This window comes from Palaemon carinicauda, chromosome 41 (genome assembly GCF_036898095.1).
Source record: "Palaemon carinicauda isolate YSFRI2023 chromosome 41, ASM3689809v2, whole genome shotgun sequence".
NCBI classification, from domain to species: Eukaryota; Metazoa; Arthropoda; class Malacostraca; order Decapoda; family Palaemonidae; genus Palaemon; species Palaemon carinicauda.
Window position 1 is genome coordinate 50,026,267 of NC_090765.1, and position 17,885 is coordinate 50,044,151.

Here is a 17,885-nt window from a genome sequence, read left to right on the forward strand (position 1 = left end):
GAATTCCAAAATAGTCATACTGTGGCACTTACCTGTAAAAAAGAAAAAAGAAGAATAATTAATTTAACTCATTCAGACAAAAATATTTACACAAGATGAGTTGGGATCACAATTTTCTTAAGTGTCATGGTTATTTAAAATCAATACACCATAGACCAATTTATCTCTCATTATGTTGATGATATAGAGATGGGTAGCATATTTACATAGAGGGGCAAACTTTAATTTCAAGTCACCCAAGATTTTTTTTTTCATATTTCATACTTTTAACCTAATAATAATATAAATGTGCTTGGAAATTTGAGTAATTTCATTTGTCAATAATTTAGATTTGAACGTGCATTACAATTTGTCATGGAAGGATCAAATAATGACTGGTATTTCAATACTACGGAGGTTGGTGCGATCTTTATATCCCGTGTGTATTCCTTATACAGTTATACATGGTGATCGTTGAATACAGTTACTATTATTACTAGCCAAGCTACAACCCTGGTTGGATAAGAATTCTGTAAGTGCAAGGGCTGGAACAGAGAAAGCAGCCAAGTGAGGAAGGGAAATACAGTAACAAGAAATAAACTATACGCAGTATAACTAATGAATAAAGAATGCAAACCATTTAAGGCCTGTAACAAAGTAATAATCGACTAGCCATCTATAAACTATGAAACGAGACTCGAGTAAACCTATTCGGAAGATTTGAAAAAAGCTCACGGGCCATTTCTCTTATTACATAACCCAGGCATTACTTTCAATTCTAAGTCTGTAGCTTTTCCCTTGGATTTCTTATAAATACTACTTCTTTATATATCATTTTGATAAAAATTTAAAAGAAAATGCCATTCGCTTGTTCTTGCTGTACGAATCATTCCCATTGATCTCCCACAGGCTATTTGGGAGACACAAACTCAGGAATTTCCCGAGTTTCATTAAAGTAAAATGGAATTCTCTGTTTTCTTCTTATTTCATTAAATATTTCATCTTTTTGAGGGGGCATATATATAGATTTCTCTGAGGGAATCATTTACATTAGATGTATAGAGAATTATTACAATGGACACATCCTTAGAAAAATTAAAAATCTGTTTCAAAATCAATGTTTTTGGTTGTTTTAAGTCTCAACGATATCAAAAATAAATTTCTCATCCCTTTCTTTACCAGAAACTTAAATTCTTGCATTCTCATTCACAAGTAGGCCTACACAACATCTCCAAAACCATCTTGAAGTATTAAAGGTTTGTTTTTCTCTACCCAATCAGACCACCGAACGACCGGGTACAAGGTATCACTGCACAGCAAGTGGGCCAACTCGAAAATACAAACCCCTCTGAGACAGTGGACACATTTCTGCTTTCGATATGGTTTCCGCAATGGAAACTGGGTCATCTTCATGAATGGGGAAATGTCCGATAGTGGAAATCTTCCTAAAACAACATTGCCATTAAAACCCGATGGTGCTTATATAATTGGTAAGTTTTGTAGATAGTTAGTGGCTCAAAACTATGCACTCATACTATAATATTTCACATTCTATGCCCTCAAAATTAAGTACCATGGCCTATTGTCTATTTTGCATTTCAATTGCTATAAATCAAAAGGTCAGTGTCAATGGCCAAAATATTGGAATGTGTACAACAAATCTAATTAATTTCACCCAATTCTCTAAGTACTATACGGCCTAGAATTTGCAATATGTGGTGCAAACTTTACTTATGCTTTAAAACGTTCTCAATTTCTAGTGAATCTAGAACAAATTCTAAATAACTTCTTCATAGCTTTTACAAGATTTTAGTTTAATTAGGGACCGTATTATTTTAGCACCGATAAGTTAACATCATGAGAGACTACCAGTAAATCAAAGTTATTAAATCAACCTCCTTAATCTATCAACAGACTATAGGAGTATTATGGTTTTACAGACTACAGGTATAACATCTACAGTATACATCAAAACTGAAAATCTAAGTGCTGTCATTATCAGCATTATTTAATTTCCCACTTGGTTAGCCAGTCTTGTGTCTCTTTTAAATTGCCAAATCTCGTGTTCACTAATAATTACCAATAATTTACTCATTCAATTGGGAAATGTATTACCAATAAATCTGTTTTCCAAGAGGTGAAGGTACAATCACACTACCAATACATGAAACTGTCCTAGTTGTACACAGACTTCTGTATTTTGTCCCACTCAACAGATGTTTCCCTGTAAATTTCCATCACATATGTAAATATATTCAAATAAATAGAGGGACACTCAGTACAGCGCAGACCTCCTCTGCGGCAGCTTATTTCTCGACCTTTACCTTAACATGCATTAATTGACAAGGATTTTCATACACTCAAATATGAACCAAGTTTGAAGTTTCTGTGATAACAATGTCCAAACTTTTGGTTATGTGGATTGGACATTTTCTTTAACTGTGACCTTTGACCTTGAACTTGCAAAATTTAATCATTTGCAGCTTTTTGCAAAATCATTCATCCCTGCAAGTTTCGTTACTCTACAATTAAACTTGTGACCAGGAAGCTGTTCACAAACGCACACACACAAACAGGGGCGAAAGCATAACCTCCTTCCAACTTCGTTGGCGGAAGTAAACGAAGACGAGGCCTATTCCATGGTCATCATGCAATCTATACAGACCCGGAGTGAAAAAAAAAAAAAACGATTTATTTCAGTCTTAATGTACTCAAACCTCGTGATAGCAATTTACCACTTACTGTTCAATATTGACAGTCTACAACCAATATTTTAGGGCATTTTAAAACAGACGCGACTTAAAATCATGTTGGTTGTCTTGTGTTGACGTTATTCAATGGTTGTATTAATAGAGCAAATCTCCTAAATACTTTGAACATCAAGTTTCGGTACCGTGATGATAAATGGGTAAAAACGTTGCATTCATATAGCTCTTGATTGATTTATTTCTCAACTTCTCAAGTTGTATCCTTGTCAAATCATATTAAATAATGTTGCCAAAGTACACTCAAATCATGACACAATTAATCACAATTTTCTTGATGATATACAGCAGCCCTTGCACCGTTATTGATTTGAGTACCAAGATACAAAACACAGTGCATTACCACGCCTAAGTGATGGTCTATATAAGTCATCTGTACCAGGTGATTATCAACAATCACCCGAATGCCACCACTTCTTAACTTGTTTTTCTTCCCATACAATATAAAACTAATCTGATTTTCATTTAGTTTCAATTGTTTGAACACCATCAATCATTAAGGCTTATAAGAAAAAAAAATCATTTTCTTATATCCTAAAATACATTAATGGAGACGTAAGATTTTGAACCATTTGCAGATTCCTAAAAATAGCATTGTCTCCATTAATTACTTAATATAGCTAGAACTAACACACTTCCCTACTGCAATCATGCTCTTTAAGTTTCATAATATTAATAGAAATATCCAATCTGTACTTAGTGATATCTGTCATACAAGTATTCTCCCAAAACTAAACTGCATCATAAAAAAAAAAAAAAAAAAACCAAAGACTGTAAACGATTTTAATTCATGCAAATTTTGACTCGGCAAGGTCACACAAAACCATGAAACGAACTTTACTATCATCAACTATTTCCAACATATCATTAACAAAATACATACAACAGTTGCAAAAGAAGGAAACGGATTAAATGCTGATTGCCTGGTTGAGCTTAAACCTCTTTCTGATGAAAAAATCCAAATAAACATTTTAGATTTTATAAAAATAATCATTACATCATAATTTGCATTCTAGTCTTATTTGTCCGTTTCACAAAATTCGAAATATTTCTAATGAATTAATAGCTATCTGTTAAAATTCTTGTTCACTGAAACCATCAAAGATCCTGTCTTTTCTGAAGTTACCAGGTAAGCCACCATGAAGTCAGTATGACTTAAGCATCCTTACAAATTATGTGGCTTATATCATCCTTCTTAGAAAAATAATTACCTATCAAATGACCAAACTTCAACTTATCTGATTTCTTTAATCATCATCTCAATTACTGTTTTTTTTTAATTTATTTTATTTATTTATTTATTCTTATCTTTTGCAAGGCTGCCTATTCAAAAGTGATACGTTTTAAGGATATATCTCTTAAACTAGTGATAAGTATACATTCATGAAGGGGGTTGACTAAAATGACATAGTACTATAAACTTTGGAATATCATGCATTTGTTAGTGTAAGTTACACCTTTTGGTCAAAAGTCCTCAACTTACAGACTTTGTTGTCTTTGGGCCATAAGCCCCTCAGTTTGAGGCATAGCCTCCTCAATTTTCTCGTAATACTCAAAAATAAACTACGGGAGAAAGGAAACGACCTTCCCGTTTTCTCTTTATTCCTCTCTACTCTCTACTACAGATTCAAACAAGAGCTTGGGGGAGCACGCAGGTCCCATGGTTCCTTTTTGTAGAAAACTTCACATAAAAAAAATAGATAACATTGCGATACAGACAAGACAAATCCATTTAACCAGCAAATTATAAATTTCTCACTTTTATTCTCTTTAAAGCTTCCCCAAAGGTAAAAAAAATACAAATATGTGACGAAAACGGGAGAGGGGAAGTCCCGGCTCCCATCCACTCGGGAAATTAATACAGTTTTCACAATATAATCACAATTCACATGGATTACTCTTTACAATTGTAATGACCCAATCATAATAACATATCAACCTTTCAAATAAACATATTTTTCAATAAATCAACTATTTCGATAATGTCAACAAACCTGGGTGCGTTCTCATTGGACAAACACTACACTTACCAGCGTAAACGAACGTTGGGTGCGTTTTCATAGGACAAACAAACCAACATTTAACATCCTCCCCACCATAGGAGTGTCTCAACACTCCTATCATCATCAGAGCCTTCCAAGGCTATCTTATTACCTTAATCTACAAGTCAAGTTTAATAGGAACCTTAATAGGTCTTCCCTTTCGGGACTTACCAACATTAGACACTAAGGGTGATTCTACAGGCTCCTGTCTAAGATTCTCAAGTCTCTCCTCCTGGGAATTACTACCCATTTCACCCTTCAAATCTGTTATTTCTAGATTATACAAATTTTGCACAGGTCTGGATATAAATCCACGTTTGGTTTTAACCTCAACACTTCTAACAACCCCATCCTTTCCAGGATACAACTTAGTAATAACTCCAAGAGGCCACCTTAACCTTGGCACCCGTTCATCCTTTACTAGTACAACAGAACCCTCTTTAAGGTTACAATTTGGCTTGAACCCCTTCACCATACAAGGCAGGTTTCTAAGATACTCAGTCTGCCATATTCTCCAAAATTTGTCTAACTGACCCAGACGCACAGCTTCTCTTACACACAAATCCTTTGAGGATACACCACAGTCTGGATCATCTACTAACTCTAACTGAAAACCTGCAGAACGGCCAATTAGGAAATGGGAAGGGGTAAGAGGATTTGCGATATCAGGTTCCTCACCTACAAATGTCAAGGGTCTAGAATTAATACAAGCTTCCACCTCATGAAGTGTAGTCTCTAATTCACTCTTGGACAAAGAATTAGTGCCCAATGTTTTCCTCAGTGCAACTTTCACAGATCTAATGAGGCGTTCCCACCAGCCTCCCCACCAAGGAGCATTAGGTACAATAAACTTCCATTGGGGCGTCAACGAGCCATAATGTTCTCTTAACAGGTTGGAGACACTCACAAAGGTTCTAGCATTGTCAGAGTAGAACACTGTTGGAACACCCCGTCTAGCTACAAACCGTCTAATGGCCAAATTACAATCAACAACCGAAAGAGACTCGGTGAGCTCTAAATGAACAGCTCGAATGACAGCACAGGTAAAAAGAAGTATATACAATTTCTTGGATGGAAAATCAATCCAAAATAAAGGACCAGCAAAATCCAGACCTGTAACCGTGAATGGAGGAGCCGACTTAACTCTCAACTCGGGAAGTGGCCCCACAGGCTGGGAACAGGCAGAGGCATCACAACGCCGACAAGCCACACATTCTCGACAAACCTTCTTTGCAATCTGACGAAGGCGAATGATCCAGTAACTGTTTCGTAACGTGGATACAAGTGTAGCAACACCAGCATGCTTGAGCAACCTATGCTGGAAACGAACTAACAGTAAAGCAATGTGGGTACCAGGAATTATTATAGGGTGCTTACTCTCAAAACTCAAGTCTGCATTCTCTAAGCGCCCTTTTATTCTCAGTAGCCCATCCTCATCTAGGTAAGGATCAAGTTTAATCAAGGAAGAACCCCTTGGGAGGGGGAGAGATCTACTCAGAGCATTTACTTCCTTTGCAAAGGCCTCTCGTTGCACAAAGTACAGCAGTTGTACCTTAGCCTTCGTCAATTCTCCATAGGTTAAAGGTCCACTTAATTTGCGGGACGAAGGTCTGCAATTCCCAACAAATCTCAGTACCCAACCTACTACATTAAGGGCCTTTGTAAAGGAACTCCATCGGGTGAATTCAAATAAGGGCGGCTCATTTTCAACTGCAACACAAACTGTGTCAGTATCACATATCTCTTCTGAAGGAATGTCCGCCCCCCTGCCTTCCTGATGAGGGAGCGGGGAGGAACAGAGCCAAGGAGGACCCTTCAGCCAAATATCAGACTGCAAAAGCTGCTCAGCAAAAACACCTCGAGATACAAGATCCGCTGGGTTGTCCTTGCCTGGACAATGCTGCCAACATGAAGGAGGTGTCAAATGTTGAATCTCAACAACCCTGTTAGCCACAAAGGTTTTCCATCTATTGGGGTCCCCCTTTATCCAAGCTAGGGCTACTGTGGAATCCGTCCAACATTGAACAGAAACCTCTTTACCCAGCTGCAAGGCGGACGTCACAAACACAACGAGTCTAGCACATAACAGGGCTCCGAGTAATTCAAGCCTAGGAAGGGAAACCCTTTTTATAGGGGCTACCTTGCCTCTTGCAACAACCAGCGATACCTTGAATTTATCCCCCTCAGGCACTCTCACATAAACACAAGCACCATAACCCTTTTCTGAAGCATCACTAAATGCATGGAATTGAACATTAGGAATTTCCTTAAAGGGTGACTCAGAAAACAAGTACCGATCTACTCTAAATGACTCAGGCACAGAAAATCCTACAACCCATAATTTAACTCTGCCTTGCATAGCCTCGGGTAATAGCTCATCCCAATCTAAACCTAATCTCCAGATTTCTTGAAACAGTATTTTTGCATGCATAACAAACGGACATATGAGCCCCAAGGGATCAAAGCACCGAGCTATGAGGCTTAACACATTTCTTTTGGTACAAACAATATCTCCAAAGGGGTCCAGGTTCTCAACCTTAAAGGTAAAACAGTCAGGGGAGGATACCCAGTGGAGGCCTAGAACCTTGACACTCTCTTCACTAGAACCTTCAGTTATAGTTAAAGTCTTACAATTAGAAGTACACTTTGACAATGACATACCAGCCTCCTGCAGGATACCATAGGCTTCTTCAAATCTTAAACTTGCTTCTGCGGGACTATCAGCCCCAGATAGCCAATCGTCTACATACAGATTCTCATACAGTTCAGAAACCACCTCTGTGAGAGGGTATTTCTTTAAATGAAATTTTAAGGTGGCATTTAATAAAAATGGACTACTCTTATTACCAAAGGGCATTCTTATAAATCTGAAATGTTTAACATTGTTCCCCTCTTTCAACAAAAACCTATGAACATCACGGTCCTCCCTTCTTACCTTAATTTGAAGAAAAGCCTTTGTAATATCAGCTGTTAAGGCCACCCTCCACCTTCTAAATCTTAACAACACCTCAACTAAATCAGGGTTGAGTGAAGGACCACTTTCTAAACAATCATTCAGAGATACTCCATTACTGCCACGTGCAGATCCATCAAAAACAGGCCTCACCTTGGTGGTTAGGCTCCCTTCCCGTACCACAGGCCGATGAGGCAAATAAAATATAGGATACCCACCTTCCCGTTGATGGGAAGGAATTTCTTCAATAATACCCTCCTTTTCATACTCATTAAACACCTTAATATACTGTTCCTGCAGACAGTGGTTTTTACCTAACCTATTATAGAGACCTTCCAATCTTCTCAAAGCATGATGTTCATTATTAATCAAATCTAATTTCATATTCTCAGATTTCCATGGTAGGGCCACTTCATAGCGACCATCTTTAAAACTTACCAAATTCTCAAATTGAACCAAGACTGGGTCAGGGTTCATCGCCTCAGAATGTAGTTCGTTGGGTTTTATGCCAACAGACTCTAGATCCCAAAATTGACTCAAACTACACTCTTGTACATTCTCAATTGCTAACAATTGTACACTTACACCAATATTACCTTCAGACCTATTAAAGGATCCGGACAAAATCCAACCAAAAATTGTCTCCTGGGCCACAAGCCCTTCATGATACATAACCTGGTTGGGGATCATCATCTTCCAATATAAATCAAGGCCTATCAACATATCAATATGTAAATTTCGATGGGATCCATACTCATCGATCAACTTAAGGTGAGAAAAAGGTTCTAAACACTTAGGGTCCACTTTGGACCTAGATAACGGAGGACAAATTACATCAATCTCAGCAACCTTAAAACTATATTTGTGATCATTTGCCCCTACACTCATTATTTCATAAATATTACACAAATCTGCCTTAGAGGCTTTCCCTCCACCAAAGGCAGAAAATGATAAATACTCAGAAGTCAGCCACTTAGGCTTGACCCGTTTGACCAGTTCCCTTGAAATGTAAGACCGATCTGACCCTGTATCAAACATTACAGTAGCAAATGTGATACCCTGATGGCCTACTACCCTGACTTGGGCCGTCTGCAATACACAACACCTTGAATTAACCTTGTTTTTCACCTCACAAGGTGCGACCCCCACATGGGTCACAGAATTTGACCCCTCTTGCACTCCCTCTACTACAGGGTTATTTTCACTAGCTGTTACGGAGGGTTTCGTTTCAGATCTCCGACATACAAGGGAGTTGTGATTCCCAGTCTTGCACTTTGAACACTTAGCCCAACAGGCCTTGGCATAATGGCTTTTAGATAAACACTTAAAACACAAACGCCGATTACGCACGGCTTCTTCTCTTTCTGCAAGGGGGAGCTTAGTTATACCTAAACACCTTTCACTGGGATGCAGCTTTCCACAGAATGCGCAAAACGTCTTCAAACCACTTTCTTCTGATGAAGTTTGAAGGGCAGAGGCTGAACTGGGAGTGTGCTTTTTAGTCCGTCGTTCTACACTGGGTTCCTCGGATTTTCCAAGGCTTAGTCTCTTGATAGCCTCTGCCCTCTCTCTGCCTTCCACTTCTCGTTGCAAGAACTTCAGCAATCCGTCGAGATCTCCTCTTTTCCGTCCACTACGCGACCAGTCCAACCTTATGTCATGAGGTAACAGAGCAAGGATCATAGGCACCAAGATCCGCCCGTACTGTTCACCTCCAACTCCAAGGGCCTCCAAACTGCGCACATGGCCTACTAACTCATCCTGTAATTTCCGCAAAGAGGACGTGTGAATTTCAGTCCTTGCGCTCCTAGATGAGCTAAGTTGCATTAGGGCTTGAAGGTGAGCTGATATAATGTTTTCTGGATCGCCATACCTTTCTTCTAACAACTCACAGGCTATCTTGTAATTAGCTGTTGTTTGGGTGAGGCCCTGTAGTACACCCCTAGCCTCACCCTCTAAAACAGATTGAAGATACATAAATTTGGAAACAAGAGGCATAGGCTGATCGTCCACAAGTGCCATAAATTGGTCCCAAAATGGCCGCCACTCTGTTATTTTCCCGCCAAATTTCACTAGCTGGAGTTTAGGCAATTGCACACTAAAACCCTCATTACCGACTTCACTGCCTGAATTAATATCTTCACTGGACCTATTAGCAACCAAGTTTCTGTCCTTGCCCAGCCTCTCTAAGGTAGCTGCTGCTTCAGTACGGATTTTTCTTACCTCTTGCAGAAAATGGTGATCTTCTAGTATTCTTCTCTGTAGCTCGTCAACATCCTCTATAGAATTCTGGTCTCGCTGAATTATTTCTTCCCAGTCGGCCTTCTTATTATCGTAGTCTTTTACGAGACTTGTAATTTCATGCCAGGTCGGATTACCGGCCATGGCTCTGGTCAAATCTTCTGAGGCACAACGCAGCCATATTGTTGCCTTCTCTCTCTGTAGCACTGCTCTCCTAAGTTGATTTATGTCGTTGGGGAATCCAGTAAATTCAGCCTCGCTCTCATCTGATTCCCGGGTCTGGGCACCATGTTGTCTTTGGGCCATAAGCCCCTCAGTTTGAGGCATAGCCTCCTCAATTTTCTCGTAATACTCAAAAATAAACTACGGGAGAAAGGAAACGACCTTCCCGTTTTCTCTTTATTCCTCTCTACTCTCTACTACAGATTCAAACAAGAGCTTGGGGGAGCACGCAGGTCCCATGGTTCCTTTTTGTAGAAAACTTCACATAAAAAAAATAGATAACATTGCGATACAGACAAGACAAATCCATTTAACCAGCAAATTATAAATTTCTCTTTTATTCTCTTTAAAGCTTCCCCAAAGGTAAAAAAAATACAAATATGTGACGAAAACGGGAGAGGGGAAGTCCCGGCTCCCATCCACTCGGGAAATTAATACAGTTTTCACAATATAATCACAATTCACATGGATTACTCTTTATAATTGTAATGACCCAATCATAATAACATATCAACCTTTCAAATAAACATATTTTTCAATAAATCAACTATTACGATAATGTCAACAATCCTGGGTGCATTCTCATTGGACAAACACTACACTTACCAGCGTAAACGAACGTTGGGTGCGTTTTCATAGGACAAACAAACCAACATTTAACAGACTTAATTGGTTCCAAGAAACTGTTTGAACGTCAAATTGTTTGCAAGTTAATTTATTTTTCTTAAATTTTGGCCTAGGGTAGGCCTAACCTGTATTGTTATTCCAATAATTACCAGCACTTAAAGTCAACAAATAGTCTGGTTTCATATGAAATAGATATCAGGTTATTACAAAAGTCATTTTGCTTTCTGTATTAAATGATTCAATATAGTTTTAGTACAGTATTTCTTTACCTTATCTTTGTTATTTTCAGCTGTCTTTGTGCTTGTGTCTCTGAATGCTCTAAAAGTTACGAGGTTATTGTAAAACTCTAGTAGCCTAGCCTACTTATTATTTACTATATAACGGCCTAATCATCCCCACTTACCCACTTTCAAACTTTTCTGTCCCTTCATCTGATAAAAGCATAAGGGTTATTATAGATCAATCTATACAATGAACGGTATCGTATTAATCCTATTTCTTACAGGGCAAGAACAGGATGAACTTGGAGGTGGGTTTCAGCGTGACCAAAGTTTCTGTGGTGAAATCACTCAACTGAATTTTTGGTCCAGAGAGTTGGATGAAACGACCATACAAAGAGTAAGTTGAGTTATTTGGTCAGTGACAATATATTTTACATTTTGGCTGATATGCTATACCTACACTCAATTTTTTTTATGTGGTACACTTTCACTCACTCACAGAAGTGCCCTTTTATACCATGAAAGAACACACACTCTCTCTCTCTCTCTCTCTCTCTCTCTCTCTCTCTCTCTCTCTCTCTCTCTCTCTCTCTCTCTCTCTCTCTCTGTGTGTGTGTGTGTGTGTGTGTGTGTGTGTGTGTGCGCGCGCGCGAGACCATAAACAGACGCAAGTGGAAGGACATGTCTGAGGTTTTTGTTCTGGAGTAAACTAGTAACAGATGATGATGATTGATTGATTAATTGATTGACAGATGTATACATATATACACATACAGTCATACCTCTCGTAAAGCTGCTCACAAAATTTTCACGATGCGAAATAAAAAGATTTTTTCGACTCCCAATGCGAAAACTTTCATGGTACAAAAAGAAATTTTGCCAGCCAGGACTGAAATAAAAGTTACCCATTAGAAATATGAGCTCAATTGAAGAAAATGAGTTTCGTACATAATAGAAAATGTATCTCTAGAGTAAGGGTTACTATAATAATAGTATAGTACATATGGTAGCGTATTTGTTGCATTTTATAGTATTGTACCGTATCTATTGTATTGTTTTCCATTTATTATTGCATTATGTTCTAATATACTTAATTTACAGGTATTAACAGCTAGGTTAGGTATATTGAACGATTCAAATGTATTTGGCTGTAGAGTGATACTGTATCTTTATTATAAAATTTAATATGAGCTATTACAAAGAACCTGAATAAACTCTTATACAGAGAGTTTTGCACTCCGGGTAGAAGGCACAGGAAAAAGATTAAAATTACCCCTTAGTCTCCTTTCATATAAAATTTACAGGAGCAGAACACACTAAACTTACCGGTAAGTCAGACATACATATGCTTCCAAGCACTGAGAGACTATATTTCAAAGGAAATTTATCATTTTACACAACCAATGGTATAAGTTTGATCGAAAATCTTTGTCAACAAGAGAAGAAGAGATGAACTTAGCATCAACATGCAATTCCAGCTCTTCTTCAGTTGGGCTTGTCATTGGAGATTGCGGATGCCATGACAGGGGATAAGAATGGAACCGTGGGATATTAGAACCCTGAGACTGGATACAGAATTCTATTTCTGGATAAAGTGCCACTATCTTAAAACCAGGTCATAGCCTTCACCTTGTATACTAAGGGATCAAAGAAACTTTAAGCCTGGACCAAGATCTCAATGTGTGGCAAACAGACAATAGAGAAATTAATAGAAAATTCCTTGGCATTTTACAGGGACCTGTAGGTAGATCTTAAGATGAAGGGAGGTTGGTGTCCTATCATTAAGTTCCTGCAATAGTCACCCTTTACGGTGGAGACTAGTTTTCTTTAATCACTCCATTCCTGTAGACTTCATGGCATCCATCAATCTTATAGATGTTTAAACGTTAGTCCCTGTTCGTCCATACTCTAGTAAGTACAGTATCTGCAGTTCATTAAAACCACAAAGTATTTAAGTTCTGAACCCTTTATTAAGGCGTTTACATAAAAAAAAAAAAAGCTTTTACTTAGGTTCTTGCAGCAGTTCCAGTCTAGATTCATCAAGTAGGTAAAGGTTACAGAAGCCACTTGTCAGTGGTAGATGTAAAAATCAGGAAATTATTCTCAAATACCAACCATATATACATTTAATCAGCTCCCAAGTCTCTCTCCACCTAGCCTAAAACCAGGGAGGGCAAGGCAGTGACTGCGAATGACTCGGCAAAACACACCATTCCTATAAGCTATCAGGATTGAGCTGGGACTCAAACTCCTGACTCACAGACTGTGAGGCAGGGACATTTCTAGTTATCTACCACAAACATCAGACTTTGCAAATTTCAGATGACAGGGTCATCAGGACAGCTTCAGTATGGTTCTTCCACTAGTATCTCGGAGAATCATTACATCACTGCCAGGATCTCTATCTCAAAGTTTATTCAGAAGAGTAAGATTCAAACACTTCTCTTTGAGCTATTTGCCTAAGAATGGTGATCAATGCAACGAATGCCATGGCTTGACTGACAATGAAGGGGGACTACTGATTACATTCATACCTTCATGGCTTCCTATAGGTCTATTTCATTACCCAAGACTTACTTTTGTCAGATTGGTCACAGTATTTCCATGGGGGAAGCTTTTCCTTATCAGCTAATTTTGGATTCATTTCTTGATTGCTGTAACTGAACAATTCATGGAATCACATCTTTTAACCATATTCATTCCCAATATAAGTATCTCCAGAGGTCTTGAAAGATCATAGGTAGAAAGGCTTAAAAAATTGAAGGAAAAGCCTCATCTTCAGCCCTACACTTCAAGAAAAAAGTTAAGCTCAGGGTCAAAATTTAATGAAGAAAGGTTATCATGAAAGAAATCTAACACCTTTAATAAAGATATACACACCTTCATCAAAAATAATATGCTCTGTAGTAGGGGGTATAAGAATACTACTGTAAGGACAGTGAGACAAGCTATCTCCAACAACAACTGACGGTTTATTCAAACATGTGCGAGAATATAATACAAGGTGCGGATGGAAAAGTAGCATGCTCGCAGGCGCCAATCTGGCTTGAACTAACCGCCACAATACAGTATGTGTTTTTCACACGGAGGGAGCGATGTTCTTACACGACCACCAAATGTCCTACATGTCATACAACTAAAGAGCAGCTGCTGCCTAGAAGTCTTGCTTTTTAGCAAAAGACTAAGCCCACTTGTACTATTTAGTCAAAGGCTAAGACCACCGTCAACAAATGAGGTTGATGACTGCAAGGCACGCAATCGTAAAAACCTCTGCCAAATTATAAACAATGTCCGATGCTATTAGAATCAGGCAACCGACAATTCATGTAGGGATAACAATCAGACAGAAGAAGACCTTCATCAAAACTAAGCACAAAGGTTTGACCAGCAAACTGCTGCCTGTAACCATAAATCTCTCAAATTTTCAAGTAATTTTTCAAAAATTTCCTTACAGAGTATTCCACGACAATAGAAAGAGATCACATTCTCCAATGTATTATTAAAAGAAATCCTTTCATTATAAAAAAGGTAGGAGGAAGTGAATAACATTAAACATTTATGATTTCAGATGGCAGAATGTAGCGATCTAGATGAGGGGAATGCCCTGCCTTGGACAGAAAAGTCTTGGAAGATTAGTGGTGATGTTACCTGGGTCACTTACAAGCAAGATGACATCTGCAGTAATTCTAAAAGAAGACTTGCAGTATTTCCAGATCATTTTACTCTTGCAAGAGCTATACATATCTGTGAAGTAAGTATCTTTCAATGGTTTTATAGTCACAGATAAATGAAAGATGGTCACCAGTACTACATAGACCTAAAACTATACTATTAAGATTAGAATTACATATACTAATTAAATTAATTATTAGTGTTGAATTTGGAGGGTACTTTGTGAATACTTCATGAGACTCAAGTTTCAACATTTAATTATGCATCAGGCAACCTATTAAAAATATGCTTGAATAGTGCTCATCAAACAATATGATCAAATCACAAATGCCATTTCAGGTTTTCGGTGGAATTGTTGCTGTTCCAGAAAATGAAAAAGAGAATGAATGGTTATTTAGTTCTTCAAAAGATGATGCACCATACTGCTCTAAAAATGTGGGAGCATCATATTTGTGGCTTGGAGCTGATGACACCCAAGAGGAAGGAGTGTGGCGATACTTAGAGAAAAATGAAACTCTTCCCTGGCCAGGCAATTGGCGGGGAGATGGACCGAATGGGGGAAAGGTAGAAAACTGTATGGTAATGCAAGCTGGAAGCTTTCCTTCAGCTTGGTCTGATATCGCATGCCTCGACTCATACGAATTCTGCGTTCCATGTGAATTCGAAGAACTGGCTGTATTATATTTAAAAGGTCCTTCTGTCTGTCCTGGATCACCATTTAACCTTGAATATTTCTTGGGTGAAAAGAGAGGCGGCCGGCCATCCTTAATTGGTTTCTTCCATTCAGATATATATTGGGATACTGAAATGGAAGCTTGGGTGTTGAAGTCACTTAAGGTAAGTAATGTCTGTTTAATTTTGTTGAAAATCATAATTAAAATCACCAAGAAGCTATGGCAACAACACTCAATGTACTTGTCGCTACAAAAGGAGGGTAGATGATAAAAATAAATTCAGTTCCACAATGGCTGACCCAAACCAAAACTTGGCTTAAGTTTTCTTTTCAGCAATGGTAAAGTCTGTAATGACAAAGTATTTCCAAACGTAGACACTATAATATAGTTAAGACCTAGCAAAGTGTCTACAACAGTACTGTATTTCAATATCGTTCAACATAAAGCAATACTTGGCTATAATTCATTAAGTCAGTAACTACTGTAATACAGCTAATTTTTCTTTTTCTAAACAGCGTTATTAGAAAATAAAGAATCAGGTGAATACATACTTTTACTTCATAACACTCCACAAATAATCAAGGAATGTAACATAAAGCTGTAACTTTATCCAAGTACAAAAACTAATTTTCGTTTGATTCATAATCTTCTAATAAATCCCCAGGAAGAAGCCATAGCCTGGTGGAAACCTCCACGGAAAAAGATGTATCCATATGGTAAAAACGTTTGGACAATGGGTTCTAAAATATGCAACATAGATATTGGAGAAACAACAAATCTCACCATTTCTGTCTGTGGCGAAGGTTTATTCACTTGCAAGGATGGCACATGCATTGACTTGACAAAGCGTTGCGATCTGAGGGCTGACTGCTCCGATCAAAGTGATGAAGCAAGTTGTTCACTACTAGATATCCCATCTGGATACATGGCAAATATTCCTCCACCTCCTGTCACTGAAAATGAACCTCTACCAGTAATGTTCATGATCAACATCATTTCTTTCCCATCAATCGAAACAGAAGACCTTACTTTCGTCACTTCACTGGAGCTTAAGCTACGCTGGCAAGATGTTAGGCTTACTTATCTTAACTTGAAGGATGACAGGTCTCTGAATGTTCTCTCAGAGGCAGCGGTGTCACAGATATGGAAACCCAGAGTATTCTTCAGTAATGCTCAAGGCAATGTATTTTCAAATCTTAAAGAGGGATCTCGAATAGAATGCATCCGTGATGGGAAATCTACTATTGGTCCACCACATTTAGAAGAAGAAGGTTAGTTTATACCACATTTATGGTATTACTGTACTTTCTCCTTAGGAATACATATTCTTTGCCTGAAATTCTGCTCATTACAAAGAATCATAAATTTCATACAATATTCAAATATCTACTGCAAACGTATTTTCTAAATATCCAAATTTCTTTAAAAATACCATTCCACCAAAATTAACAACAACTATGAGGTATTATGTAATAATCACTAAAACTTTTCTGCTGTCAAGAGATTTTACAATCAGTAACATATGTAATGGTGAATCAAAGATGAAGCCAATCTTACTGGTTCTCTTTGAATGCCTTTGTAAGAATAATGACACATGTCTTTGTAAATATGACCTCGCTTACATTGTTTTGTTACTGATAAAATGTTCCCACTTCTCCATATAATAAGTGATCAAAGCACCTCAATAAATACAGTATGCACAGTGGAATTAAACTGCTCCCTTATTTAATAATGATAACAGACTTCATCTCCGTGCCCTTTATTTAAACCCTACTCCACAAATCTGTATTTCCCACTCCTCTATTTTCCAGCAACTGTGCTGCAGTCAATATTTATAGATCACATGTCTTGAATTAGTACCACAAGAAACTTTGTCTTAATGCATATCCACAGTCCTGCAGTATAATCCAATAACTATGTTAAAAAATACCATCATATTGTGGCATCCACCTTGTCAAATGATTATTCTTTAAGGTCTGGAATCTATTTACAGTGGGTGTCATGACTTCTGCTTTACAAAAGAACAAAAAAAAAAATAATTAAAACTGATTGGAGTCTTTAGACAGATGCAAAACTATAAGATTTTAGGCTAGCATTGTAATATTAATCCAGTTACACTCGTATAAGATAGCCTGTAAATGTTTTCATAAAGTATTTAACAAGTATTGTCAGATAAAAATGTAACAATTAATAGGCTAAGTAAAAATTACAAAGTAATTTTCAATATATTGATCGGTAATATTACTTCACGATCTATTAAAAATGACTTTGGTTGAGGCTGAAATTCAGTCATTGTAACAAGGTACTGTAAAGCTTAAAACTTAGACAAGGGTTGTGGTGGCCTGGTGGTAGCGTCCTTGCCTGGTGATTGCCAGACTGGGGTTCGAGTCCCGCTCTAACTCGTTAGTTCCTTTGGTCAATGTAACCTCACTGTCCTTGTGAGCTAAGGAAAGGAGGTTTGGGGGAGCCTATAGGTCTATCTGTTGAGT

The 17,885-nt window shown here is 37.8% G+C and overlaps 1 protein-coding gene across 1 annotated transcript in view; it reads left to right on the forward strand.

The window, feature by feature from the left end:
- LOC137632318 (uncharacterized) overlaps nucleotides 1-17,885 on the forward strand; it is a 49,573-nt gene that overhangs the window by 2,972 nt on the left and 28,716 nt on the right. The window contains exons 2-6 of the mRNA XM_068364234.1: nucleotides 1,260-1,469; nucleotides 11,335-11,447; nucleotides 14,619-14,801; nucleotides 15,062-15,559; nucleotides 16,061-16,667. Of these exons, the coding sequence (XP_068220335.1) occupies nucleotides 1,260-1,469; nucleotides 11,335-11,447; nucleotides 14,619-14,801; nucleotides 15,062-15,559; nucleotides 16,061-16,667 (1,611 nt within the window). The remainder of the gene's footprint in view (nucleotides 1-1,259; nucleotides 1,470-11,334; nucleotides 11,448-14,618; nucleotides 14,802-15,061; nucleotides 15,560-16,060; nucleotides 16,668-17,885) is intronic.